Below are 27,052 nucleotides of genomic sequence, written 5' to 3' on the forward strand. Positions count from 1 at the left end.
ATATACCTTTCAGCATTGATGGTGCCTTTCCAGATGTGTAAGCTGCCCATGCCACACGCACTCATGTAACCCCATACCATCAGAGATGACGTTTCTGAATTGAGCGCTGATAACAACTTGGGTTGTCCTTGTCCTCTTTAGTCCGGATGACATGGTGTCCCAGTTTTCCAAAAAGAACTTCACATTTTGATTCGTCACAGAACAGTTTTGCACTTTGCCACTGTCCATTTTAAGTGAGCCTGGGCCCAGAGAAAACGCCTGCGCTTCTGGATCATCTTTAGATATGGCTTCTTTTTTGACCTATAGAGTTTTAGCCAGTAATGGGGAATTGCACAGTGGATTGTGTTCACTGACAATGTTTTCTGGAAGTATTCCTGAGCCCAAGTTGTGATTTCCGTAGCATTCCTGTATGTGATGCAGTGGCATCTAAGGCCCCCGAAGATCACGGGGATCCAGTATGGTTTTCCAGCTTTGATCCTTACGCACAGAGATTGTTCCAGATTCTCTGAATCTTTGGATGATACCATGCACTGTAGATGATGTAGATGATGATAACTTCAAACTTTTTTTTCCCAGAGAAACTCCTTTCTGATATTGCTCCACTATTTTTCGCCACAGCATTGGGGGAATTGGTGATCCTCTGCCCATCTTGACTTCTGAGAGACACGGCCACTCTGAGAGGCTCTTTTTATACCCAATCCTGTTGCCAGTTGACCTAATAAGTTGCAAACTGGTCCTCCAGCTGCTCCTTATATGTACATTTAACTTTTCCGGCCTCTTATTGCTACCTGTCCCAACTTTTTTGGAATGTGTAGCTCTCATGAAATCCAAAACGAGCCAATATTTGGCATGACATTTCAAAATGTCTCTCTTTCAACATTTTATATGTTATCTATATTCTATTGTGAATAAAATATAAGTTTATGAGATTTGTAAATTATTCCATTCCTTTTTTAGCCACAATTTGTACAGTCCAAACTTTTTGGAATCGGGTTTGTACCTTACCAGTGATTCTGCAGAGAAATCTTTAACTCAGAACCAAATATATACATCTGTCTTTTTTCTGAATTTCAAATATAAATATTTTCTTTAAATTAAAGTTTGTAATGTTGAGATTCACCTCTTAGCTGGTTGTTTTGGTTCACAGTTTATAAATCCTAAATAAAGACATTTAAATCCCTGTCGGGAAAATGAACCTGAGATTGTCAAGCTATCAGTCTCTGTTTCCTGGGTGTCCCCTAGTGAGCGCACTTCTCCTTAGGCACTTCACCACAGGCACTTTAATTCCGCTTGTCTGGTCATGTCGTCACAGTAATTGCACTCCAATTAAATCGCACAGGTGTTGACTATCCTTAGTCATTAGTCTCCCTATATAGAGCTGTCTTTCTCTGTCGTCTTTATGGAGTCCTTACCCTATGTGTCTCATGCTCTCGTTCCCCCAGACTTCCTCTACTTTCTCGTTCTTCCGAGTTCCCCGTTTCATCCGGTTCCCTTTTTGTTTGGTTTGTCTCTCAAGACAGTTTTATTTTGTATTTAACCTGTTTGTGCAATAAACCTTACCTGCTATTGGATCTTACCCTTTCCTTGTGTTTTTCCCTTAACCCAACCGTGACAGAAGGACTCCATCATGCCTAGATCCAGCGGTGTGAGATTTCGAATCTGTTCCCCAGCCACCATGGAGGAACGGAGGAGGAGATTCCGGAACTTAACCACCCTTCATCAAAAGGGAAGCGAGGTGGGTGGCCTGGCGCAATTGTTTTGGACTTTGGCAGTCGGGTTAGGTTACAATGATGCAGCACTTAAAGATTTGTTTAATAATTGCCTGGATGATCCTTTACCTCAATGGGAGATGAAGGGGTTAGAGATCCTGGACTTTTGGGGGTTTACCAAATACCTGCACCATCGGGCTCAGTGGGATGCAACAACCACACCAGAAGTTCCAGACAAGACTGCCACCTGCCCAGCGCCACAGCACAAGATGGCCGCCAGCCCAGCGCCACAGCACAAGATGGCCGCCAGCCCAGCGCCACAGCACAAGATGGCCGCCAGCCCAGCGCCACAGCACAAGATGGCCGCCAGCCTAACACCACAGCACAGGATTGTCGCCAGCCCAGAGCCACAGCTTAAGATGGACGACTCAACGCCTGAGTCTCCAGACAAGGTGCCGCCGACTCGCCATCGTGGAGGACGGAGGAGGAGGAGACAGGCGTCGACCGTCCCTCAAGGCCTGGAGAAAGTCCCAGAGGCCGAGGCTGTTCCCGAGGCGGAGCCCGATGCAGTTCCCGAGGCGGAGCCCGATGCAGTTCCCGAGGCGGAGCCCGAGGCGGTGCCCAATGCCGAGGTGGTGCCCAATGCCGAGGCGGTGCCCGATGCTGTTCCAGAGGCCGATACCGATGCTGTTCCCGAGGCGGTGCCCGAGGTGGTGCCCAATGCCGAGGCGGTGCCCGATGCAGTTCCCGAGGAGGTGCCCGATGCCGAGGCGGTGCCCGAGGCTGTTCCAGAGGCCGATGCGGTGCCCGATGCCGAGGCGGAGCCCGATGCTGTTCCCGAGGCCGATGCTGTGCCCGAGGCTGTTCCCGATGCAGTTCCCGAGGCGGTGCCCGATGCCGAGGCGGTGCCCGATGCCGAGGCGGAACCCGATGCTGTTCCCGATGCCGATGCAGTTCCCGAGGCGGTGCTCGATGCCGAGGCGGTGCCCGATGCCGATGCGGTGCCCGATGCCGAGGCGGAGCCCGATGCTGTTCCCGATGCTGTTCCTGATGCAGTTCCCGAGGCGGAGCCCGAGGCGGTGCCCGATGCCGAGGCGGTGCCCGATGCCGAGGCGGTGCCCGATGCCGAGGCGGTGCCCGATGCCGAGGCGGTGCCCGATGCCGAGGCGGTGCCCAATGCCGAGGCGGAGCCCGATGCTGTTCCCGATGCCGATGCAGTTCCCGAGGCGGTGCCCGATGCCGATGCGGTGCCCGATGCCGAGGCGGTGCCTGATGCCGAGGCGGAGCCCGATGCTGTTCCCGATGCCGATGCAGTTCCCGAGGCGGTGCCCGATGCCGAGGCGGTGCCCGATGCCGAGGCGGTGCCCGATGCCGTTCCAGAGGCCGACGCGGTGCCCGATGCCGTTCCAGAGGCCGATGCGGTGCTCGATGCCGAGGCGGAGCCCGATGCTGTTCCCGAGGCCGATGCTGTTCCCGAGGCCGAGGCGGTGCCCGAGGCCGTTCCGGAGGCCGATGCCGAGGCGGTGCCCGAGGCGGTGCCCGATGCTGTTCCGGAGGCCGAGGCGGTGCCCAAGGCCGAGGCGGTGTCCGATGCTTTTCCGGAGGCCGAGGCGGGGCCCGAAGCCGAGGCGGTGTCCGTTGCGGTTCCGGAGACCGAGGCGGGGCCCGAAACCTTTCCCGATGCGGTGCCGGAGGACGTTCCCGATGCAGTGCCCGAGACCACTTCGCCCTGGGGGACTCCGACGGTGACCATGAGGACGTGGTGGTCATCCGCTCCGCCCTGGGGGACTCCGGCGGTGACCAAGAGGACGTGGTGGTCATCCGCTCCGCCCTGGGGGACTCCGGCGGTGACCAAGAGGACGTGGTGGTCATCCGCTCCGCCCTGGGGGATTCCGGCGGTGACCAAGAGGACGTGGTGGTCATCCGCTCCGCCCTGGGGGACTTCGGCCGCGACCACGTGGAGGTGGTGGCCTTCCGCTCCGCCCTGGGGGGGCTTCTGCTTTGACCACATGGGGGTGATGGCCCTCTGTTCCGCCCGGGTGGGCATCACCTAATGTCCTCCATTTACCAATGTTTTTGTTTTCATTTGTTTTTTGTTTTTTCTATTTTCCTCCGTTGGACCTGGCCCTCCGTCCCTCCCCTCTTTCCTTCCGCCGGTCCACCACCCTCCTGGACTCCTTGTTTTGTGTTACACCTTCCTGTCTCTACCTTTCCATCACGTCTGGTTGTTCCGTCTCTTTTCTTCCATTTTACCTGGTTGGCCTGTCTTTGTCTCTCCTTTTCACCTGGTTGTTTGTCTCTGTTTTCTGACCCTCCGTCCCTCCCCCTAGTCCGCCTCCGCTTCACCTCCCTCCTACCTCTTTTTCTGTTGGGTTTTCCGGGGTTTCAGGTGGAGCATCTGGTAGCTGCTCCGTAGGGGAGGGGTAATGTCACGCTATCAGTCTCTGTTTCCTGGGTGTCCCCTAGTGAGCGCACTTCTCCTTAGGCACTTCACCACAGGCACTTTAATTCCGCTTGTCTGGTCATGTCGTCACAGTAATTGCACTCCAATTAAATCGCACAGGTGTTGACTATCCTTAGTCATTAGTCTCCCTATATAGAGCTGTCTTTCTCTGTCGTCTTTATGGAGTCCTTACCCTATGTGTCTCATGCTCTCGTTCCCCCAGACTTCCTCTACCTTCTCGTTCTTCCGAGTTCCCCGTTTCATCCGGTTCCCTTTTTGTTTGGTTTGTCTCTCAAGACAGTTTTATTTTGTATTTAACCTGTTTGTGCAATAAACCTTACCTGCTATTGGATCTTACCCTTTCCTTGTGTTTTTCCCTTAACCCAACCGTGACAGAGATACGACTCAATCTGGATTCAAATACTTCACCCGCAGTTGATTCTAGACCTGTAACGCGTGGGTGCAAGGATACACTAAGCTGGTGATCATGTTGTTGACTGTCAGAAGAGTTTATTGTTCAAGAATGCACATTTAGCCAGTGTACGACTGCATTAACAAGCATGATCTATAAAATGACAGCACAACAGGGGAGAGAGCGCTGGTCCTGGCCTGTTAAGCTGAAAGAAAGTAGGACTCATAGCTCAGCCTGTCTGTCTGCAACCAATGAACTGATGAAGATGCCTGCCAAAAAAGAAGTCAGTCTCCGTTTTGTATAATTAAGATATAATAAAGAAGGGTACGCCAGTTTGGACTATAAAGTTGCATGAGTTACATTATCGTTCTTTACAGGACAAAACGATGGGATGAATCTCTTCTTCAGGTAAGAATTATTGTGTGTGTGTGTGTGTGTGTGTGTGTGTATATATATATATATATATATGTGTATGTATGTTTCATACCGTATGTATGTTTCATTAGCCTGCTTTACTTTTGTTTTAATAAGTTAATGATAATTGGGCTTATTGTATTTTTCAGGCACCTCCTGATCTCTCACCAAATCCTTAGCAATGTTCCTCCTGTGGTTTTTATCAGAGACAAACAATATTGTGCTGTCACTGAGGTAACAACAAGATGGAATAGTTTGTATATATTATTATTTGTCTTTTCCTAATCAGACTAAAAACCTTCTCAAGAAAGTAGATTTTGGTCCAGATGAAGATAACATTAATCATTTATCCACCAACGATGTCGGGTAAGAATAATTTAGTTCTAATAAATGTAAAAAAACAACAATTTGTTTAATCTTCCAAAGGTCCAAACTGCAACTGATGTATCTGAAGACAAGAAAAGAGACGTTTTGTTTGGTGTCAATCACGAGGCTCTGTACAAACAGATTGAAGCTTGTAAACGGGAGAAGGGGGCAAGAGACCCTCTCACACAGAGTCCTGCTGCTGGAGGAGACTCGAGAGCAGCTGGATATGCTCGCAGATGTTAGGAAGCAGAAACTCAGAGAGAAAAAGAAGAAAGTGTCCAAATGGATGAAGGATGATGAAATCACTCCTAAGGATTTTCAAAGAGGAGCAGGACGGGGATGAGGACAGCCTGGTGGATACAGGTCACTGAGTTGATGGAAGAAGACAACAGAAGACACTGAAATCACATCTTTTGGTCACTTGCAACTGTTGCAAGCAATATTATGTTATTTAGTGGTGTATAATAAAAATCTGAGCTTGGGGAAAATTCAGCTTTGCCATCAAAGGAATCAATTACATTTTAAAATATATTACAATAAAGTTATATTACATTGTAATATTTCTGAATATTACCGTTTGAAATAATTTCAAACATCTCACCTACCATAACACGTTTGAATGGCAGTGTAGTTGATGCTGTAATACACAGTTTTAAAGTGAGTTTCATTTACTTGCAAAATCATGAATGATATGAAAAATGAAATCATGAAATTTTATGAAATTAATTAATGAAGTATCTCGACAATACACAACACCACCCATTAAATAACTCAGTTTACTATAATGACAGCCATACACTGTATGGGAGCGTTATATAAAAAGTGTGGAGAAGTCCAGAGTCACACAGTAACTCTGTTACATACGTACAATGAAGGCACACAAAAAAAGAAAATCACATTTCTAAAATAGATTCTTAGTTATGTGCAGCTGGCTTTACTGTGATTAGGTCTTAAAACTAACTGATCTTTTTGTATTACAATTTTTTTGTAGCACGAGGCTGGCTATTCACTGCCACTGTTTCAGATTATTTACAATTGTGCAAGATAAGGCCCTATAAGCATATGTATGGCTGCAATAATCCACTCAAGACCTGACTGGATTAACTATAGCAGAAGTAAAACTAGAACGGAACACTTGAACAGCATTTGAACTAGATAGCTAGTAGTTTTAAACCCCATATGTATGGTCTTACTACGGTCTATACTGTGCTGGTCTCCTCAGTTTGCACAGACTCCTGAACATAGACTATGAACTGGGATGCGTCTTCCTGCGTATACACTGTAACAGTTTTGATGCCCTCCATTTCATCTGAAGACAACACTAGGTGGTGCTCTTCTCCCAGGCCCACTGTGGCCTGCTGCAGTGCATCCTGGATCAGCATGGCATGATTGGCCTGCGGCTCCTCCTGCTCCACCTGGAATGATGGGACAGAACATTCTTATTATTAAAGGATTCAAGGACTTCAAGGGGGGAATTGTACTCCAATGTTCAAAAAGTTTGGGGACGGTAAGCCCTTTAAAATGTTTTTGAAAGAAGTCTCTCATGCTTATCAATGCTGCATTTATTTAATCAAAAGTACAGATAAACTGTTATGAAATATTTTTAAATGTAATGTATTCTTTGTGATGACAAAGCTGAATTTTCAGCAGGCATTACTGCAGTGTCACATGATTCATGATGTGCAGATTTGTTGTTCCAGAAACATTCCTTATTTTTTTGAAGACCATGATTTTTTCCAGGATACATTGATGAATAGAAAGTTCAAAAGAACTTTTTGCTGCATAAAAGTATTATTTCTGTAGTAAATATAACTGTAGTATATCTCATGACCCCCTTAAATTCATATATAGACACTATTAATGTAACACACATCTATCATTTGATCATGGGGAGTTACTAAAATGTTCATAAAAGTGATACCAAAGATAGCAAGGCAATAAACCTGACCATTCATAAGCAGTAATCATATTGCAGAGAGTGTAGATGATGTATTGTGAAGTCAATAAAATGAGATGAGATAAGTTTGGGCAGCTCTCCAGAAGCAGAGAGGTCTGTCGGTACACAGATATGCATGTTAACTGTACCTGCTCCAGAACAGTAACTGTACCGGGAGCCATGGCAACCACAGAAGCCACAGCAGCATCATGATTCTCTGAGCCCAGATCAATGATCTGCTGCAGGATGTTGACAGACGCCGGGTCTAGTCTGTCTCCCGCTGCCGCAGACACAACACCTGAACACCAACCAGGAGTTTAGAGCTGAACTGTACAGAAATCCAACAACTCCAGACTTGAGGCAGTTGATTCTGACCATTTTGTGTGTTGAAGCGCAGGTCCTGCAGAGCTGATACAGCGGTCTCTGTTCCTCGTGGACCCTCAGTCTCAGCTATGTGAAGGTACTGCATGGCCGGCTCCTCCACTGACTCCACTACCTGAATGAACAGATCAGAAACACGTCTAGTAGCATTTCATTCTCATGTTAAGAATATGGTGAACATGAATTAAGACCGTTTGACAATCATGCACTGCTTTATCAGGAAGAAAATACATTCCAAACCCATAAGATAAGATATTTTTTAATGAAACCTGGGAGGTTTCTGCACCTTTGTTGAAGTCCAGGTAACCAAAACTTAGAAGATCCAAAAAGGTCATAAAGGCATCTTTTAAAAAAAATCCATACGAATCGAGCGGTTTAATCCAAGTCTTGTGCAGAGATACAATCTTTTTAAATTATGAACAGATTGAATTTAGTTCATTAACTTTTTGCTTTTTGGATGTTTTAAGTTTATGTTACCTGGACTTTCAAGGGGAGACAAATACCTTGCAGGTTTTTCTAAAAATATCTTAATTTAACCAAATTCATATGGTTTCGGAATGTCATGAATTTAGTAAATGATGACAGATTCATCACTTTTGGGTGAATTATGTTTACTATCAATATATTATTTATTATTAAATATTGACGTACAGCACTTTGGGTCAACTTCTATTGTTGTTTACGCATTTGATAAATAAACATGATTTGAGTTCATTATGATATTACTCACCTCCCACTGATTCAGACCAAGACTGTCGGTCTCCACTACTTTGAGACCATGTTTGCTCTTAAGATGTCTGTTCATTTCCCATTTAGTGCCATAAACGAAATTGCACACAGGACATTTGACTCCACCTGATAACACACACACACACTTTTCAATTACTGACGCTGTTTGAGGCAACACTGTATGTCTAATAATAAAGCAATGTATATGTTGGGCAGTTAAGGCTGGTTTCATTCTGGTGAGGAAGGACTTGCCTTGCTCTATCACAGTTTCGGAAGAGGACACTCCTGTTCCAGCATTGATATACTGAGCGTTGGGATGTTTTTTGTTATAGTGTCTTTTCAGAGAGCCTGAGATGTTGCACGAGTAGTGGCAGTGTGCACAACGGAAAGGCTGTGAAAGGCAAAACATTGTGCTTTGGTGGTGGTTTTGGGACACATGACAACACAAAACTAAAATAGAAGGCTTTTGTTGTGTTACTTTGAAAGAAGCATGCTGCTCCATGTGACGAAGGAGATGCGGTCTCAGTGCAGCAGTGAAGTCACACTCAGTACATCTGAACTGTTTTCCTAAAACATAAAAACAAAACAAAACAAAAAACAGATTTGATTTGCTGTGAACTAAGAACCTAAATAATGAAAACCACTGATATTTAAGTAAAATTTAAATAAAGTGTATTTGTTAAGCAACACTTAAGTCATGAAATCAAAATGAACTCAAATATTCATATTTACTTTAATACAGTTTCCTGTCTTTATTGTGCTCGATGCACCAATGCACGTTTTTAAAATAGTGCCAAAAAAATGAATTATTACTGTATTAATTATTATTATATGTAATTGTTAACTTTGTATTAAATTACATCCATATTTCCTACTGAAACTAGAATATAAGAGAAAAAAGAAATCAAGTCAAATGTATTTGTATAAAGTTCATAAATATATTTCCAAAATGCAACAGTGGTGCAGAAAATGTAAAACATATGTACATTGCAACATAAAAAAGAGAATAAATATATATAAACACACACGTTTAAATGACTTTTTAAAATAGAAATTAATACTTTTATTCAGCAGAGATGTGATCAAAAGTAGAAAAGATTTCAAATGAATAGTGGTTCTTTTTAACTTTCTATTCATCAAATTTTCCTGAAAAATCTATAGCAAAAATATTATGCACCACAACTGTGGTAATAATATAACACTGATCAGAATATAAAACCAGCACCAAGAGCACTGAAGACTGAAGTCAATGTCTCCTTTTCTCTATATTTCTACTTCTGTATCATATTGCATTATTTAATTTTTTGTTTTTCTTATATTAGTGTTATATTTCACCTAACTGTGTAATTCACGTATGTTTGTACTTTGTTCTGCACTGGAGGCTTCTGTGTTTACACACACAAATTCCCGTGTGTGTAAACGTACTTGGCATTAGAGCTCTCTCTGACTTCTGAAATACTTCAGATTACGAAACCCTTGTTGTTTTAGGTTCACGAGTCCCAATAACACCGCATGCAGTCTTAAATACAAAGAAAGAGACTCACCGTCTGCTGTGTGCATGAGCTTATGACTTTTCAGAGTGCATTTAGACTTGAACTTTTTTCCGCAGAGGTCACAAAGATGTGTTTTCTCAGTACTGTGTCTATTCATGTGAGCTTTGAGGTTGCTTTTACTCCTTGAGGCATAATCACATTGTGAACATTTGTACGGTTTCAGTCCTGGAGGCATGAACAGATCAAAATCAGTACATTAAAACAGTTAACTGAAGTGAAGTTTGACAACACGGTAAGTAAAACACCTTCATGGGCCCATATGTGCTGCTGAAGATCTGCCCCATTCCTTGTGAAGAAGCAATCACAGTACGGGCATTTGGAAGCTCGTTTCCCGATCACTCCTTTCACATGTACACGTAGTCCCAACGTTTCCGAGATGTAGTTCAGCGACACATCTATACAGCAATAGCACATTCATTACTTTAGGGCTCTTGTTGGACATTTCAGTGTTTTATTTGTTCTTACCCGGATGGTTGCTTTTGATATGAGCTCTAACTTTGTCTTCGGGAACAGTCTCTTGACATACTGGGCATATAAAACTTCGTTTGATCTAACGATGAGAAAGACGTAAGATCAGACGAAGAAGCAATTTCACCAACATCTTAAGAATAAGAAGACTACCAACACTCACAATGTCCGAATGGGTTTTGAGATGAGCCTGAAGTTTGTATTTGTCAGGAGTACAGTACTGGCATCCTTCAGAGGGACACTTCAGCAGGATGTCCGAGTGTCTCTGGATGACATGCCGCTTCAGGCAGTTTTTAGTGATGGAGGAATAATTGCACTGAGAACAGTAATGGAGGTGCTCTTTGGTGTGCGTTCGCACATGCGTATTGTAGTGCACCTGATACCAGAAAAGCTTCCCTGTTGAGGAACCATTACAGAGAGTTATAGGGAGACTAGGGTTGGAGGTGTTATTTAAAAAAGCGAGATATTAATAGATAATAGATCAGGGATACCCAATACCTGTGAGTTAATTTCTGACCCTACTCAAAACGGCTGTCTGTAATTAACAACAAGTTTCTGAAGATCTTGATTAGCCGGTTCAGTCATTTGAGAGAACTAAACTTTTCAAGATAATAGGATCTCTAGGAACAGGACTGGGCACCCCTGTATTAGATATTAAATATTCATACCACAGTATTCACATTCAAGGTCTCCATACACTTTCCGGATCCGTTCAAAAACTTCCATGTTCAGCTGTCGTTTTTGCATCTGCTCTACAATCTGCTTGAAAGAAGATATTTCTTCTAGCTCTGAACCGAGTAAGTCCTCATCGGCGTTAGTTTGTGGCACAATCACCTCTTTCTCGGTTTGAGGAAATGTGTCATTTGATACTAGCTGCTCTGAGTGCGTTTGGGGTTTTTCAGGCGTCAAAGGTGCAGTTTCTTGAGCAGGATTCTGATCTTCTGTCATACAGCACTCTTGAAGCCTTTGGGAATTGATTTCATCTTCACAGACCATCTCTTGTGTTTGTGCTACGGCAGACGTGTCTATCTTATTCATACTGTCTGAAACAGGATTTCCATCCTGTGAGTTCTGTACAAGAAGGTCTGACTCCACCACTAAACTATCGGAGCATTGAGTTTGAAGGTCCTCTTGACCCAAGCAAGTCATTTCTGTGGTTAACAGCTCCTGGGCGTTGAGCTGCGACAGCTCTTCTGTGATCTTAAGCTCATCCTGATTCAACATGTCCTTCTGAATGTCGTCGCCTGGTTTGAGCAAGCAAAAGCTGGAATTGATGGAGTCTGCAAAAGCAGAGGGTTCATCAGATTCCGGGTGGAACTCTCTGAGATGCGACTTAAGCCGCACAGAGCTGACAAACTTTTCCTGGCAAACGGCACACACGTAGATGAAGGGATGCTTTCGGATGTGGGCTTGCAAGGCTTGGAATTTGGTTGAGCCGTGATCGCATAGCTCGCAGCCGAAGGGTCTCTTGTTGCCATGAACCATCATGTGACGGTCACGCTCAAGCTCGTTCTTGAACTTGCGGTCGCATATTTGACAGTTGTACAGAAGCTGTCTCTTGCCCTCCCTGGTCTGGAGGCTGTACTCATTGTAGGAGTCCTGTACTTTCTTGTCGCTCATGTCGTGAGTCTCGCGGATGTGTTTAAGAAGGTTCTTCACGTCAGAGTATTTCTTCTTGCAGAATCGGCAGTGCTGCTTGATCTTTTTGTGCACTCGCTCCACGTGCACTTTGAGGTGTCCTTTACTGAGGCAATTAAATGAGCACAGCTCACAGCTGAATTTCTCGCCGGTGTGTTTCCGTATATGAACACTAAGATTGGCCTTGATAGCGCTGGCGTAGTCACACTGCGGGCACTTGAATGGTTTCTCATTGGTGTGGATTCTTAAGTGAGCCTGCAGTGAATGTTTGAACTTGAAGACTTTATTGCAGTATTCACATGTGAAGATTTTAAGCTGTGTCTGTCCTAACCTACATCGAGAGATATGATTTGTTAATATCAATATACCAAAAAATTTCACAAGATCAGTACAAATGCAACAATATGCATTTTCATAATTGTTCCCAATACTTTCATTACTTCTTTTTCTTTTTTATTACTTTAATTAAATATTTTCATAACTATTTTGATTAGAGTTTAAAAAAAATATTAGCAGTATATTAAATAAATAAATTAATATAAATAAAATAATAAATTTTCTAGCTATTGCATAATTATAAAAATCTATATTTACTATATTAAATCTATATATACACTGTATGAAAGATTTTGTTAACTTCTCTTGATCTGGGAATCACTATTCAAAAATTCCCTTATTTCCAAATTGCTTCTGTTTCATTTTTCTTTGTTCCCCCTCTGAAGTGTAATTGCTTCTTAAGTTATACAATGGCAGAATACTGTTTTAATATTCTCTCCTCTGGTGCTTGAACAATTTTACTAGATTTGTAAATCTAAAGTTAAGGTTCTAAATGTGAAAAACCATGAAATAGTCACCTGTTTGATTTGAGGGGTGCTTCATAAGCAGCTTGCTGAATGGCATATTCCTGGTATCCCCTTTTCATCGCTCCCTCCTGGGAACCTGCGTCTGCAACAGTCTGGGTGGATGGTTCAGCTGGAGCTGCTTCGATAGGAACTATTTTAGAGGCACCTGCAATGAAGCAAAACTTAGTTAGTTGAAATGTTTCCCTTAACTATTAGAACACCTGACATCACAAATACATCTCACCAGGCATGGCCTCGTGATTAGTAAGGACCACACTAATAATAGGGTTTTTGTTGCCGCTTGCTGATTCTGGGTCCTTTGCACTGGACGGCTTATCTGTCCGCATCGCTCGAGCTTTCTTTGGTGTCCTCTCTTTCTCCTCTTCTCCATCACTGATTTTATTTGCATCAGTATTATTACCTGGGCAATAAAGTTGACAGGTGAAACGTGTGGCAGTTCAGAAAGTAGAAGAGCTACAACATTAACCGGCATGAATTTGTACCATACTCTTCTTCCTCAGCAGCCTCTTTCAGTCCTACAAAGCAAATGTGTTTGGAGATTTGTCTCCTGTTGCTGAATACACGATTGCATCTCTTGCACTCCAGATCACTGCCATCCTCACTAGGCTCTCCGGCTAGCGGGTGTATCGCAGTGGACTCTTTCTCCTGCTGATTAGGTGTTATTTTCTGGACCTTTTCTGGTTGGACTTTCTTAGTAGAGCCTTTTGGTCTTCCACGTTTTCTTTTCAAAACAACTTCTGCAAGTTAAACAAAATACATTCTTCTTTTCCAATGCTTTTAACCTTCTTCTAACACAATGTAAGATAATACAACTTTGCTCAAATTATGAAGCTTAAATCAGCTTGACATTGCAACTGCCTGTCTCTAATTACCTTATTAATTTGCATAATAATGCCCAATACAGGTTGATTTCTGGGTTCAAAGCTGCTTACCTGAATTCTGTGGCTCCTGAGTTGTTAAAGGCTTAAGTGCTATAATAAAAGAGTCAGGATCCCCTCCTTCATTTGAGTGAGTCTCAGTAACATGAGACAGCAGCAATGGTTTACTGGGAGAGAACAAGTTGCATATTTTGCACATGAAGACTGACGAACCGTCTGTGAATATAAAAACAGCGAGTCTTTATTTGGTTAATTATTTGTAAAACAGTATCAGAAATGTGCCCATGTGATTTACAGTTAAGTTACAAAGTCTCTCATGCAAACAAAATTTGGCTTTTAATTCCCCAAGTTCAAGTATTTAACATGTATCCTTGAAAAAAGTAGGATACACACCACTGCTCGGGTTGTTATAGGGCAATTATATTAGTCTCTAATGATAAGTAATATTTAACCATATTTAACTCCATGTATTTATTATTTGTATTCATCATAAACCTTAAATCTAGATCATTTTGTTTAAATTGATGAGTTCCCTCAGAGAAACTATACAAAACAGTAATTATTCACAAGCACCGGAAAGCCCTTTCAAAACAAGAATGTCTAAAATAAGTTTACTTTATACATGGTAAAATCCGAAATATGTTTATTAACATTTATATTATTTTTATGAATAGTTCTTGCAGTGTAGATTCAGGTCATTAGAATATTGCTAATTTTCTTTAACAAGATGCAATAAATGGCATAAACAAAACATTTGATAATCCCCTTACAAAACTGCATACCTGATTTTTCTAATTGTTATATAATGTTTAAAATATTGATAAAGCCCCGTTTTACTCCCCAAAAGGAAACCAATAATATTCCCTGCCATCTATTTCTTGTAAGCACGAGACCAGTTTCGTGTTTTTCACTTAGGGACTGGAACTAGTTCTCATTAAATAAGATGGCGTTTATGCTCAAAAGAGTTGGAAAGGGTATTATTTCAACAAAGAACTGTAAACAGCGGACATATACCTTAATTTATGTATAGTGCATCCTCTAGCAAAAGTTACTTTTGCTGGTGCAAGCCACTAGTTTTACCTAATTTATTTGTCTCTTATCGAATCGTCGGAGCTAGCCGTTTCCTCGAAGCGCAGTTACCCTAAAAATCATGTTTTTGCTTACCTGCTTGCTCTGTATCCATCATTTTTAAATCAGAACTACGTAAAAATGACTCGAAAAAACGATTTAACCCTTGTTTGTATTGGCAGAGCGCAGTTTAAATACATCCATTATACTTAATTTACTTCTGCAGAGGTTTCTGTCGAATCTGCGACAACAAATATGGCGGATGGATCTTCGTCTTCGTCTGTGTAGAACCGCGCGCCACCTGCGGCCTGGAGTTCATTTCAAATTGACCGATTATCCTAAAGGTTAAACTCGTTGTGTTCTTCTTCAGTAATGCAACAATCAAATATATTATTTTAAAGGTAACGTAATGTTTAAACCCTTATCAAAGTGAGAGAGGCCACTTATAAGCCAACGTATAAAGGCCACTGAATGCTATTATGTGTCAGTATAGCAACTCAACACAAGAGCATCTGTCAAATCAATAATAATTAACAACAATAAACATTAATTCAATTAAAATCGCTTTATTTGGGTAAATGATATTGACAACGAGGTAAAACAGAGAATAAAAGCAGATTAAAAGTAAATATTTGACTTTATCAGCCTCTGAGCCTCAGTCTTTTTCTCCTTTCAGCATTCCTGTTTTTATTCCTCAATCAAGTAAAGTGTTCCTACATGACAGAGGAGCTCCAGTCAGTCACAGCAAACACCCTCCCCCAGCCTCACCTGCAGATTACAGCTGAGTGTAGGATGTTTACAACGACTACACTGGAATATGAGCAAGTTCAGCACAGAAAACAGTAGAGATCCAGATGGCACACTTGCAAACGTCTTAACATGTACACATCATTGTTAAGTTATAACTAAGTTGTTACAGAACATTTAGGACACAGAACTGTTTAATCAAATGCACAAATATCAAGACGAAAGAACTGGACGATGGCAGCAAACATCCAACTGAAAGCTTGTTTTAGATTTAGCACAGCTTCCAGTCGGGGATGTTTACAGTCATGAACATCCAGCATATGAACACACAAACTAATCTGAACTGAACTCTTAAATGAAGAAGTCAACGAATTGGGAATGTTTGGGGGAGTTTGCTGCCCCCTACAGTCCATACTAGCAGTGAAAATACAGCAAAAGTTAAAGGTCCTCTCTCTCCTTGTCAATGACAAAGGGACCGTGACGAGGATGAAGACCTTGCAGACTTGAACAGTGTCACGATCTAATCACAGACACTTAATGCAAAAATCGCAAATATGTGTGCGTCGATTTAGGTGACATCTTTTCATCTTAGACATAAGTAATTATTTTAAAACAACGGCTGGGAGTGTGGTCGCTATATATGAGCATCACCATAAACAACAGCCGTATGCTACCCGAGTTTGAACGAAACAAAACAACAACAACAATAATAAAAAAAAAACACTCGTATTTGTAGACTGACATTGGGTCAACCTTGTTTCTCTGCTTGGGAACAAGACAATCGGTCAATTTGGAGACAGTCTCGAGCAGAATCTGTCGAACGAGAAGAGTTGTAATCATGAGAAGAACTTGCACCAAGTAAGCCTGTGTTGCTAGCAGCTAATGTTACCAAGTTGGGTGAAGAGGAAGCAAACAGTCAAGCCATAGCTGCTATGCATTTACCCTCACAGAAGCGATCTAGAGCCACCCAGGCGCTTGGTTTGTGTCTAATACAGCTCTAAGAGTTAGCAAAAGTCATTCTGCTTCTAAACAGGACAACATAACACGGCTAACTAACGGCAGCTGTGCTCTACAGCTTTACTCCAATTTACTGACAAAACTAGCATGGACTGTCCTTCCCGCCGCACCAGTACCTCGTAACATATGGGTATCCTGTTCAATTTAGACAAAGCACCGCCGTTCAAGCGATAACGCGATTAAACCACAGTTTATTACTGTGATTTCCTCCGACTCTTGCTGCCAAAAAAAAAAAAAAAAAAAAAAAAACATTTAGTCCCCGCCATTCCGAGCCTGTTTCCTTCCGTCTCTGGCTTGTCTTTAGTTTGACCTTTAGTTACCCGACACTAATATTGACGTAATTGTCATGGTAACAGGATCCCGCCTTCTGCGTGCGCGGGCGTGTGCGTCCATGAGAGTTGCTGATGATGGAGAGGGGGATCTCGTCATTGTGATTAAAGATAAAGGTTTAATTGCATGAAAACATCACGGAGTAATATTGATCATTTATTCAAACTTTTTATCACCCATAACCCCACAATTTGGACAAATAACTGCTTAAATGAAGATTAAAACACGATTTGAGACACAGTGACCTTTATTGTAAATTTACACTTTACAGATGTTTTATGCTGCAATTGGTATTACATTATTCACACATACAGCATAAAAGGTAAAAAAAGGAAAAAATAAAGTCATATTCATAAGTTTTGCTGTAATACATTTTTACATTATGGACAATACATATTCTAAATTTATCTCAGTATGACCTTGTACTTGAACATACATAAAATAACTTGACATTATAATTCCGGCACAGCTATTTTCATACAGTTTGATAACATTGGCTCACTCCTATATAGTCACTGCAGACTGCAAGCCCTAGATATACGTTAGCTCAAACACATTCACCTGTGTGTGTTCTGGAATTAACTATTAGCATTGGAAGGGGAGGTATTGCTAATTAACACCCATGCTATAAATAGACTTTAGTATGCAAAAGAAAAAAGACCTGTGATCACAGCAGTGTTTATTTTGTATCATGTAAATGTGTCTCTCTGTGTGTGTGTGTGTGTGTGTGTGTGAGTGTGTGTGTGTGTGTGTGTGTGTGTCTCAGGCAGGCAGATCCAAAGTCCCTGCATCTTCCTCTCCATCCCCTCGGTTTGCACGAATGTCCATGAGTGTACGGGCAAATTTGCTCCAGTCGTCTGTATGTGGCATGGCTAACTGCTAAAATAGAGATACAACCAATTTCTGCATCACATCTTAACAGAAGAACACAATTATTGACTAGAAATTTGCAGTGTTTCATCTGTCTATGATTGCAAATATTTAAAATTCATCCAAATATTAGAGTATTATTCACATGTTCATGTACTAATAATGTAGGTGTTATTACCTCTCCTACATCATAGATCCAAACACGGCCCTCTGAATCACCCACGGCCACCTCTCTGCCCCCTAGAGCCCATCTGACCCGGTTCAGGGCACACCCTCCCTCCAGTGTCACACTTGCTGAAGGCACCTGGTATACACAAGAAACTTGTCTTGGGAGTGAAAATATAAATGTAATAACACAATTTAGCTGCAATCTAATTTAGATCAAGCACACAGATAGCAAGTAAAGACAATTTGCATGCAAATAAGATGGGGTAAGATGCCTTTCTCACACACAACCTTATTTTATTTTATTTTTCAATGACTATAGATGTCACTAAGTCACATCTCAGCACATTTATTCAGTGGTTGTTATGTGGTTATGCTCATTTAGCAAATTTTGACTTGTCTTGAACATACATGTTTTTTATAAGATTCATTCCAGCTGAACAGTTTTAAGTAATTTTTATGTTTTATTGGATAATAGTGATTATGAATTAATTTCTTGTTGGACACTACAAGTTTTAGTGTAATTTGTAATTGTAATTTAGTGTAATTTGTAAAAAAAAAAAAAAAATCTTTTTTTTTTTTACAAGAATGGGTCCCAGTGACATGTTTTGTTGATGTTTTATTATTTAATTCAATCATTATCGTTATTCAGTGAGTTAAATATTTAGTCATTCCATGAATTAAATGTCCAATTCAAACATCTTTTGAGTGGATCATTTAATCTGAATTCATAGTGTATTCCTATTATGACTTCCTTTTAATTACTAAATGGCCTGTGTATAATGCAAATAATTATATAGTGTAATTCAAACATATCACTCTGACTGAAATGCCCTTATTTGATTTGTCATTATTCAATTAGATTATCAATTATATCGAATTGCATTTACAATACTGTTCAAAAGTCTGGGATCAGAAAGATTTGTCTATTAAAGAAATGAATACTTTTATTCAGCAAGATGCATAAAAATTGATCAAAAGTGACAGTAAGACTTTCACACTGCTACAATTTTTTACTGCATTTTTGATTAATAAAATAGCCTTGCTGAGCATAGGACGCAATTAAAAAACATACTGACTTCAAACCTTAGAACATACATAGAGTGCATAGATTATTTAATTTAATATTTTACATTAATTATATATTACAAATAATATCAGATAACAAATTCTGCAAAAATCTGATGACATCTAGGATAAGCTTATTCCAGAGCTTTCTCGCCCCAGGTAGGGGGCCCTCTTGTCCAAATATTAATTAAAGTATGAAATGAATGTTCTTCTTTTATAATGCAAAAGACAGATGACAGAGTAAAGAATGTATTGAGCTGTGTTGCCTCTGACCTCTGTGTAGTTGTTGAGATTCCAGAGATCCAGACGACCATTGCCATCCACTGTAGCAAAGAGCGCTGGATGCACTGGAGACCACATCACATCATAAACATAGTCTGCATTGTCTTCAAAGGAGTACAGGGGCTTGTTATGCTGTCAGAGAGAGGGACTAGTTATATTCATTTCATGCTAAATGATCAAAATACATATCACACAAGTTCCAAAACAACTCATACTTTGGTTGACCACAGTTTGACTGTCCAGTCAAATGAGGAAGTGGTAAAGAGATGGGAGAAGTCAACTGGACCCACAGCGTTATGGCAGCTGATTCCAGTCACAGGCCCCTGATGCCCATCGAAAATTTCACCAATACCAGCCTTACTGCATGGGACAAGTTAAGCAAGTTTTCATGAAGTGTTTAATATTTGATATTCACAGATATTACTAAAAGAATAGTTGACCCAAATATGAAAATTCTGTCATTAATATGTTCTGTTGCGGGAACCATGACCTTCCATGGCGGGATGCTGTGTAAACGGTGCCCTCCTCACTTCCTACCACATAGTTATTCACATCACTTGCAGGGAAGGCCATACAAGTGACGGCCACCGGCTTTGACTTGTTGTAGATCAGCTCCATACTCTCCTGTCAGTAACAACAGACATATAATGTATTGTTTGATATCAGTCCAATCTCAAATGACAATCATTGAATCTGTCTACATGTGTTATCTGGACACCTGAGGCTGTGAGAGCATGTCCAGACTCCAGGAGCACATCTTGCCATCTGTGGATACTGTGATCAAGTTGTTGGCATTTTGTGTTCCGACCACGTTCACACAGTATACAGGATGCTGCAAAAGATATGACAGTTTTGTCATCTGTACTCTTTTAAGGGTGAACATGATAAGGATATTTTCCCAAGACAAAAAAGGGACTATAATAAAAAATTCATCAGATTAGTTTTGCAAAGTCTCTGGAGGTTGATTGTGACTCTTCAGTTCCTGGGTCACCTCACTGACCTGTGTTTTCAGCTCAGATTTTTAACCAGTAAACCACTAACTCAATGCATTATATTTTAAAACCATTTATCTATAACTGAAGGTCTTACAGTGTGTGCAGTTGCAGACAATGGCGTCCGTTGCACAGGGGTCCTCCTGTGACTTCGATTGTCCCACAGTGCTATCTGTCCTGAGTAAGTGCCTCCGATCACCAGGTTGGGATGAAACTGAGCAAAGCCAACTGACATCACTGAGGACTATTAGGGAAAACCATAAAATGCATTATTCTTAAAGGGATACTCCACCTTAAAATGAAAATGTTCTCATTATTAATCACTTACCTCCATGTCGTTCCAAACCCATAAAAGCTCAGTTCGTCTTCGGAACACAGTTTAAGATATTTTGGATGAAAACCTGGATGCTTGAGACTGTCCCATAGACTGCCAAGTAAATATCAGTGTCAATGTCCATAAAAGGTATGAAAAGTTGTCATCAGAATACTCCTTCTGCCATCAGACGTGCAATCTGGGTTAAACAGTATGAAGCAACAGGAATGCTTTTTGTAAGAGAAGAAAAAAGAAACGACTTTATTCTATGATTCCTTTGTCAACAGTCTCCTCTGTATCACTCATTATCACCATTATCATGCTGCGTATGCTGTTCTGTGTCCTCTGCGCAAAACAAGGATGTGCTGTTTTTATGTGTATTTAGCTTTGATTTGAAATAAAACAGCGCATCATTGAGGACACAGAAGAGCATACGCAGCTCGGTGATATGGAGTAACACAGAGGAGACCGTTGACAAAGGAATTTCATATAACCCATTTGCACATCTGATGGCAGATGGAGTATTCTGAAGATGACTTTTAATACCTTTTGTGGACATTGACACTGATATTTACTTGGCAGTCTATGGGACAGTCTCAAGCCTCAAGGTTTTCATCCAAAATATCTTAAATTGTGTTCCGAAGACGAACTGAGCTTTTATAGGTTTGGAACAACATGGGGTAAGTGATTAATTTTCTTTTTGGGGTGGAGTAACCCTTTAATATTATTGGATCCAAAGTCATGTATAGTACAGTGTTACAGCTGAGGGTGTTTAATGTCGTATTTTTCCTGCATAGTAGCTATTCTGTGACATAGTGTATGTTGTGTCAAGAACATTTAAATAAAGAGTATAAAAAAATGCATTATTGATTGAATGTACCAGTAATTACTTTTGATTGATTTGCACAAAGGGAGCATACAGACAATGAACTGAACAATGAGAGTTCATTTAGAAGTGATATCAGTGCAAACACAGAATGACATTGTTTGTGAATTTTAATAACAGAAATTCAATTTAGATTCAGGCTTTTTCAATAAAAGTTGGTTACCCACACACATGATCAATATAGAAGTAAACATATTATTACAGTATATTGAAGTGCTGCCAAAGGAACAACATTCAGGAAGGCAGACTAGTTATTTAATTGTGAGCAATGGGAATTCATACCTGACAGTGGAATATGTACTCTGGGGTCATCTTCTTAAACTTCATATTCCAGACCATCACAACTCCATCTGGCTCATGAGGTGCATCCTCATTAGTGTTGTATGAGGCCACTAGTAATTCAGGATACTGCCAAAAGAACGTGACTGATTACAATGTACAGTGTCACTCTGCTTCTGGGATTGTTTCATTTGATGATTGCATTTGCATTAAGCAACCTTACATTCAGTGCTGGCTAGATTGCTCACAAATTGTAGTCTGTTACTAATAACAAATGACTGTACATTGTGAAAATTAAGAAAAAGAATTAGGGTTAATCAATAAATTATAAATAATTACCTGCCACTGTGTGAATAATATGTAATCATATAATCCATAAAAACTAAGCACTTTAAAATGAAATAAAATTACAATGACTTATTTTTTGAGTCTGATTACATGATCCAGATTACATACATAACCAGCACTTCTTATATCAGTGCAACATACTAATAAAGTACCTGTGGTGACCAATCCAGGGAAGTGACGACTCGATGTTTGGACCAATGCTCATTGTAGAAATGTCGATTAAAAGACAAGCTTGATCCGGCTTGCATGTCCCTGATAACAAACAAAAAAACTGTTGCATTCTGGTACAGTCATTCAAAGCAATGTACAGTAAGTTTCCTAGAAGTTTCTGGGTCACCTCATTAAACCTGATTTCAAACCATTAAATCATCATCATCCTAGATTAGGTGAAACAAACCTGTCTAGTACCATCTTATGAATTACTTCTATGTAATCATGTGGGATCTTTGTGTTACTGTCACATTAGCCTCTGCTGACCCATCTTTGTCCTCCATATCTCGCCCACTGTAGTCAAAGAAAACGTCTGTGTCCTCAGCCAGCACACGCTCCATCACACGGATGCTTCGGTCGAAGAAAAACAGAAAATCCTCTGAATGAATAATCTGCTCTTTCTCTTCATTGGTCAGTTCTCTAGGATGAACTATAGACACACATATTCATACAGCTCTGTTACACTTACAATTCAGATGTATAATTTTTATTTTTTATTTTTTATTCTTCTTGCCTTCTTCTGGCTCCTGAGAGTCCTCCTCCTCCAGCTGCTGTGTCACGGGCTCAGATTTGGTCACTGACAGCTCCTCATCCTCCTCCTCTGTGGACATTTTTGGAAACGCATTAAGCAGTGATGCATTTTTTTATGTGGCTAAAGCCACCATATTCAGTTTTATATGTATGGATATCTTAAATATTAAACAGAAATAAAAACAGTTATTTACCCTCAGGCTGATGAGATGCCACAGGAGTCTGTGTTTCTTTGGAGTATGTCACCAGTTCTTTTGGCGTAAAATCAATCTGAACAATTTTTGATGCACCAAGCCTTTGCATCCTGCTCCTAAGAAACCAAGGTGTTTTGTGTGTGCAGGCTTGGGACAAGTTGATGGTGTGTTTTTGTGAATTTTATTCTACATTTCTCTGTTGAGAGTGAGACTCAATGTTTTCTGTATCATCATTAATAATGTGAATGAAGTTTGAGGTTGCAGTCTCACCCATGAACAGAATCTGCAAGAAGCTGAAGAGCTGAGGGGTCGGTGTCCCACTGTAATGTCCTAGAGAGGTCAGAAGAATACAACATATGATGGTTAGGAGGTATAAGACTAAGAGAATGCACGATTAGGTCCTGCAGCTTCATCAAAAGTGCATTGCCCTATTTCATGCATGATTATATGAGATAATAACACACTGTCTGTTAGATTAAACCACATATGGACAGTGGAACCATACTCTAAACCAGCTACAACAGAACCACACACACATAACAAATGCCAAGAGCTAACAATGATAACATTAACAGTTCTCCTTACCGATATCTGATGTACCCAAAAAAAGACATAGGGAAAAGGAAAAACATTAGGCTTAGTCTTAAGAAAAGCAATAAAATAAAATAGTTTTTGTTTTGACTTAAGAAATAATGCAAAACATTTCTTAAAGAAATCATATTATCCTTCAAATAATTTTCTCTAAAAATATTTAATTCCCCTAAATAATGCATAATATAAAATAAACCGCTACCAGTCTAAAACAGGAGTTTTTAATGCCAAAGACCCCTACATTTGATGATCATATTGTGAGGGAACCCCTTCTTAAAATACGAAAGCAGCTAAATATTCTATATAACGAGCTATATATATTATATATATAGAATATATATATATATATTCTATATATATTAATGTTGTGTGAAGAAAAATAAAGTACAACACAAATAAAAAATATTTTTATGTAAATAAATTAAAATATAACCTTAGAATTGGTGTACTCATTATTAGAATATTGTTATATGTATACATCTGAAGAGATGTATTTACAAAATTAAATATATATTTTTGTTTTCCTCAAATTTCCCACAGACCTCCTAGAATGTCTGTAGAATTCAGTTTGAAAACTCCTGCATTAGAAAACTCCTCCCATATATATTAATTTATCACAGAATCTAGAAATATTTCAAAATAGATTAAGGATTAACAATACAGTGTTCAAACAACAATCACACAGGCAGATTTCATACCTTCCTACTGTCGCTCCATCTATGGACTCCTGACTTCCAGTTTCACTGGGTGGGCTCACTGATTGCGAAGAGGGAGACATAGGGGTTGGGACTAAATAACGAAAATAACAGGTATCCCATGTTAAAAGCTGCAGTGGCTGCACTGATGGCCAGCAGTGACAGTCACAGGCAAATCAAAACGAACAGGATGGATTGAAATGGTCAAATCAAAGAGAAAAGAATCCAAAAGGGAAAAAAAACAGGAGAGATTGTCAAGGGAATTTCACTTCTCTCTAATGTTAGAATTTTGATATGGTCATTTAAAAATTTCATTTTATCTAAAAATGATATGATATACAACTTTATGAATCTAACTGAGTTTGAGTCAAGTCTGCTTCAAGTACAGCCCCATTGACAAGAGCTCAATAAACTCTATATTAAACACTGTAACTTCTTATAGACAAGAGATATTAAGAGATAGTAAAAAGTGTAGTTATTGCTTTGGGAATTAATCCATGACCTAAAAATATATCGCACATAACCTAAAATCAGATCAGATTTAAATCTTGCAAAAGTTTGAAAGGGGTCAAGAGACATTCCCGCAAACAAGATGTAGGACTTAAATATACGCTGAAGCGACAATATATAAATATATATTCTAAATATAAAACAGTAAAAATCAGTTTAACATGAACCATATTCTTGTGAAAAAAAGGAGTGCTTACTTGTATCAAATCTCTACTTCAAATATGTTTCAAAAGAAATGATTGCATGAAGTAGATTTTAGATTACTATAAAAGCTTTTCAGTGCATTCAGCAGTAAATATTAAGCATATTTTAAAGACACTAGAATAATGAAATTAGAAGTACTAAAGTCCTACTTAAGTAGTTCAAAAAGCACTCCACTCAGCTAAAGTTCAGTTAATTACATTCATTTTTATCTACATCATGTTTAAATACAATTAACATGCAATTTAGTGTCCAAAACATTACACTGTATGCAATACTCAAATATATTCCATAAGTATATTATTTCTATATGGACTCATATGGACTTTTAAAACTATACTTCTTTTTCACAAGGTTAAGGCGAAACCCTGGTATAACACTAAAGACTGCTGAGGGAGATATTTCCTTTCCATTATAAAAACTTTTGATGATTCCTTTTATCTTTTCATTCAAGCAGGTGGCATGCAGATTCATAAAGATGTATCTCCCACATAATGTACTTGCACAGACAGTTGTATGTTTTGTATCGCATACCTAAAGGTGGTTCTGGTGAAATTCCAATGCTCTGCAGGAGAGCCTCTGTCTCTCTTCTCTTTCTGTCCAGGTCCGAGTCTTCTGACACATTCTCGGCCCTCTGAAGCATCTCAGACTGCATCACAGGTCAATAATTAAGTGTCGCAAAAAAATATTTGCAGGTGATAAAATGATAAATGTCTATTATATCTAACAAAAACAGCACCAACCTCTTTTTTCTTTCTCTCTTCCTCCTTTCTTTTCTTCTCCTCTCGAATCTGGGCTAAGCGCTGCTTTTTGCGCTCAAGCTCAGCTTTCAGGTCACTTCTATCAGCCATCCTCTGTGTCGCTCAATCTATGCATAGTACAAACAGTTTAGTTTTAATTTTAGTACTCATGCAGGAATTTCGTCATGCTTTAACATTCATTAACTGTGCTATACAAACATTAGAGGCCATCCAGAGAAAAGTCTGCTATGTGTCTAAATTATGAATTTGGCTGAAGTTCTACATTCAGTTTTATTTTGACATTTACTGAAAAGATCAGATTGTGTGGAGGCCCATTAAACTAATAGACACAGAAACAGTGCAAGATGAAATATTGTCTGAATGAACTATGAATAACATATACAATGAAAATTTTTTGATTTATTTCAAAGCACACTATATGCAACAATAAATTTGCTATATATTAATAAATAAGCAAAATAATACAAAGTAAAATATATAATGTAGTGTAAACCAGTTTTAAAATCTGTGTGGTGAACCTCCTGCACGCAGAAAATTTTTTTTTCATTAAAATACATTGCACACTATCCTTACATTCTGCAATGAGAAATTAAGTGATTGTGGTCTAATAAATACACTACCGACAAGATAGAAAAACAGAAAGCACATATGCAGACAAACTAAAAACACAATCATGTTCATTCACAAAAGCCAGTCGTTGCATTTCAATGAATGAAAACATCAATGCAGTCCGCAACAAAGCCTGTTGTGAGATACTATAACGCATTCATTGAACTATACCGTCTTCTTTATTTCGATCCAACCAGGACAAAGTCTGCTGCGCTCTTTCACGTAAATGCTGAAATAAGAGGCTATAAATCTACACATGAGCATCAACAGCTAAATAAAAACACAAAGCATCACCAGTTCACTTCAGTCTCATCAGCACCCAAAGCCGGAAGTCCTCAATACCGATACGTCATCAATACCACCCAGCAACCGGCAAGTGTTTCGTCGTCAAAAAGATGATGAATGTTTTAAACATTAGTGTTTAATGTTTAGTTGGGAGGCGCGTTAGTTTTTAAAAAACAACCGAGGACGATTTTCAGTAAAATAACCTGTATATATCACAGACTCTATTTTTATTTTTATTTTAAGAAAATAATACTTTAATTTAGCAAGGGTATTTACCAACCGTAATTACGACTATGATGTTTCAAAAGTT

The 27,052-nt window shown here is 39.9% G+C and overlaps 3 protein-coding genes and 1 pseudogene across 7 annotated transcripts; 2 read left to right on the forward strand and 2 right to left on the reverse strand.

The window, feature by feature from the left end:
• The first annotated feature begins 1,202 nt into the window (after positions 1–1,202).
• Positions 1,203–4,509, forward strand: LOC128030681 (retinitis pigmentosa 1-like 1 protein). The gene is made up of 2 exons (XM_052618499.1): positions 1,203–2,344; positions 2,465–4,509. The coding sequence occupies exons 1-2, from the start codon at positions 1,628–1,630 to the stop codon at positions 3,761–3,763; spliced, it is 2,016 nt and encodes a 671-aa protein (XP_052474459.1). The 5' UTR covers positions 1,203–1,627; the 3' UTR covers positions 3,764–4,509.
• A 446-nt stretch (positions 4,510–4,955) lies between these two features.
• On the forward strand, positions 4,956–5,746 carry LOC128030202 (putative ribosome-binding factor A, mitochondrial; annotated as a pseudogene).
• A 358-nt stretch (positions 5,747–6,104) lies between these two features.
• On the reverse strand, positions 6,105–15,639 carry LOC128030678 (zinc finger protein ZFAT). Of its 4 annotated transcripts, none has more exons than XM_052618496.1 (16): positions 15,077–15,639; positions 13,845–14,006; positions 13,395–13,649; positions 13,136–13,312; positions 12,904–13,057; positions 11,080–12,380; positions 10,575–10,807; positions 10,409–10,493; positions 10,189–10,338; positions 9,935–10,108; positions 8,869–8,957; positions 8,643–8,781; positions 8,392–8,516; positions 7,656–7,776; positions 7,430–7,578; positions 6,105–6,759 (listed from the first exon to the last, which is right to left on the reverse strand). In XM_052618496.1, the coding sequence occupies exons 2-16, from the start codon at positions 13,987–13,989 to the stop codon at positions 6,544–6,546; spliced, it is 3,513 nt and encodes a 1,170-aa protein (XP_052474456.1). In that variant the 5' UTR covers positions 13,990–14,006; positions 15,077–15,639; the 3' UTR covers positions 6,105–6,543. The 4 variants fall into 4 exon arrangements, with proteins under 4 accessions (XP_052474456.1, XP_052474454.1, XP_052474455.1 ...); XM_052618494.1 differs by having other exon boundaries at positions 14,955–15,639; XM_052618495.1 differs by lacking the exon at positions 15,077–15,639 and adding an exon at positions 14,805–14,889.
• A 1,542-nt stretch (positions 15,640–17,181) lies between these two features.
• On the reverse strand, positions 17,182–26,875 carry LOC128030174 (cytoplasmic dynein 1 intermediate chain 1-like). 2 transcript variants are annotated; one of them, XM_052617657.1, is made up of 17 exons: positions 26,629–26,875; positions 25,831–25,955; positions 25,622–25,736; positions 24,380–24,521; positions 23,361–23,420; positions 23,091–23,206; positions 22,880–22,966; positions 22,633–22,795; positions 22,308–22,407; positions 21,811–21,936; positions 20,427–20,573; positions 20,056–20,169; positions 19,828–19,961; positions 19,553–19,697; positions 19,329–19,469; positions 18,001–18,126; positions 17,182–17,831 (listed from the first exon to the last, which is right to left on the reverse strand). In XM_052617657.1, the coding sequence occupies exons 2-17, from the start codon at positions 25,936–25,938 to the stop codon at positions 17,715–17,717; spliced, it is 1,941 nt and encodes a 646-aa protein (XP_052473617.1). In that variant the 5' UTR covers positions 25,939–25,955; positions 26,629–26,875; the 3' UTR covers positions 17,182–17,714. The 2 variants fall into 2 exon arrangements, with proteins under 2 accessions (XP_052473617.1, XP_052473619.1); XM_052617659.1 differs by having other exon boundaries at positions 24,380–24,470; positions 26,629–26,874.
• Between the last annotated feature and the right edge of the window lie 177 nt (positions 26,876–27,052).

The sequence above is a fragment of the Carassius gibelio genome, chromosome A16 (genome assembly GCF_023724105.1).
Source record: "Carassius gibelio isolate Cgi1373 ecotype wild population from Czech Republic chromosome A16, carGib1.2-hapl.c, whole genome shotgun sequence".
Lineage (NCBI taxonomy): Eukaryota > Metazoa > Chordata > Actinopteri > Cypriniformes > Cyprinidae > Carassius > Carassius gibelio.

What these genes read in the sequence shown, in the direction of transcription:
- LOC128030681 (XM_052618499.1), top strand. Translation starts at nt 1,628, where the DNA reads ATGCCTAGATCCAGCGGTGTGAGATTTCGAATCTGTTCCCCAGCCACC. An exon ending in CGGTGCCCAATGCCGAGGTG is followed by an intron (nt 2,345 to 2,464) that starts GTGCCCAATGCC and finishes GTTCCCGAGGAG; the next exon opens with GTGCCCGATGCCGAGGCGGT.
- LOC128030678 (XM_052618494.1), bottom strand. Translation starts at nt 14,976, where the DNA reads ATGATGGATACAGAGCAAGCAG. An exon ending in TAATCACGAGGCCATGCCTG is followed by an intron (nt 13,058 to 13,135) that starts GTGAGATGTATT and finishes GCTTCATTGCAG; the next exon opens with GTGCCTCTAAAATAGTTCCT. An exon ending in GCTCATGCACACAGCAGACG is followed by an intron (nt 8,958 to 9,934) that starts GTGAGTCTCTTT and finishes TTTATGTTTTAG; the next exon opens with GAAAACAGTTCAGATGTACT.
- LOC128030174 (XM_052617657.1), bottom strand. Translation starts at nt 25,938, where the DNA reads ATGGCTGATAGAAGTGACCTGAAAGCTGAGCTTGAGCGCAAAAAGCAG. An exon ending in GGCATCTCATCAGCCTGAGG is followed by an intron (nt 22,967 to 23,090) that starts GTAAATAACTGT and finishes AAATGTCCACAG; the next exon opens with AGGAGGAGGATGAGGAGCTG. An exon ending in AGTACATATTCCACTGTCAG is followed by an intron (nt 20,574 to 21,810) that starts GTATGAATTCCC and finishes TTTCCCTAATAG; the next exon opens with TCCTCAGTGATGTCAGTTGG.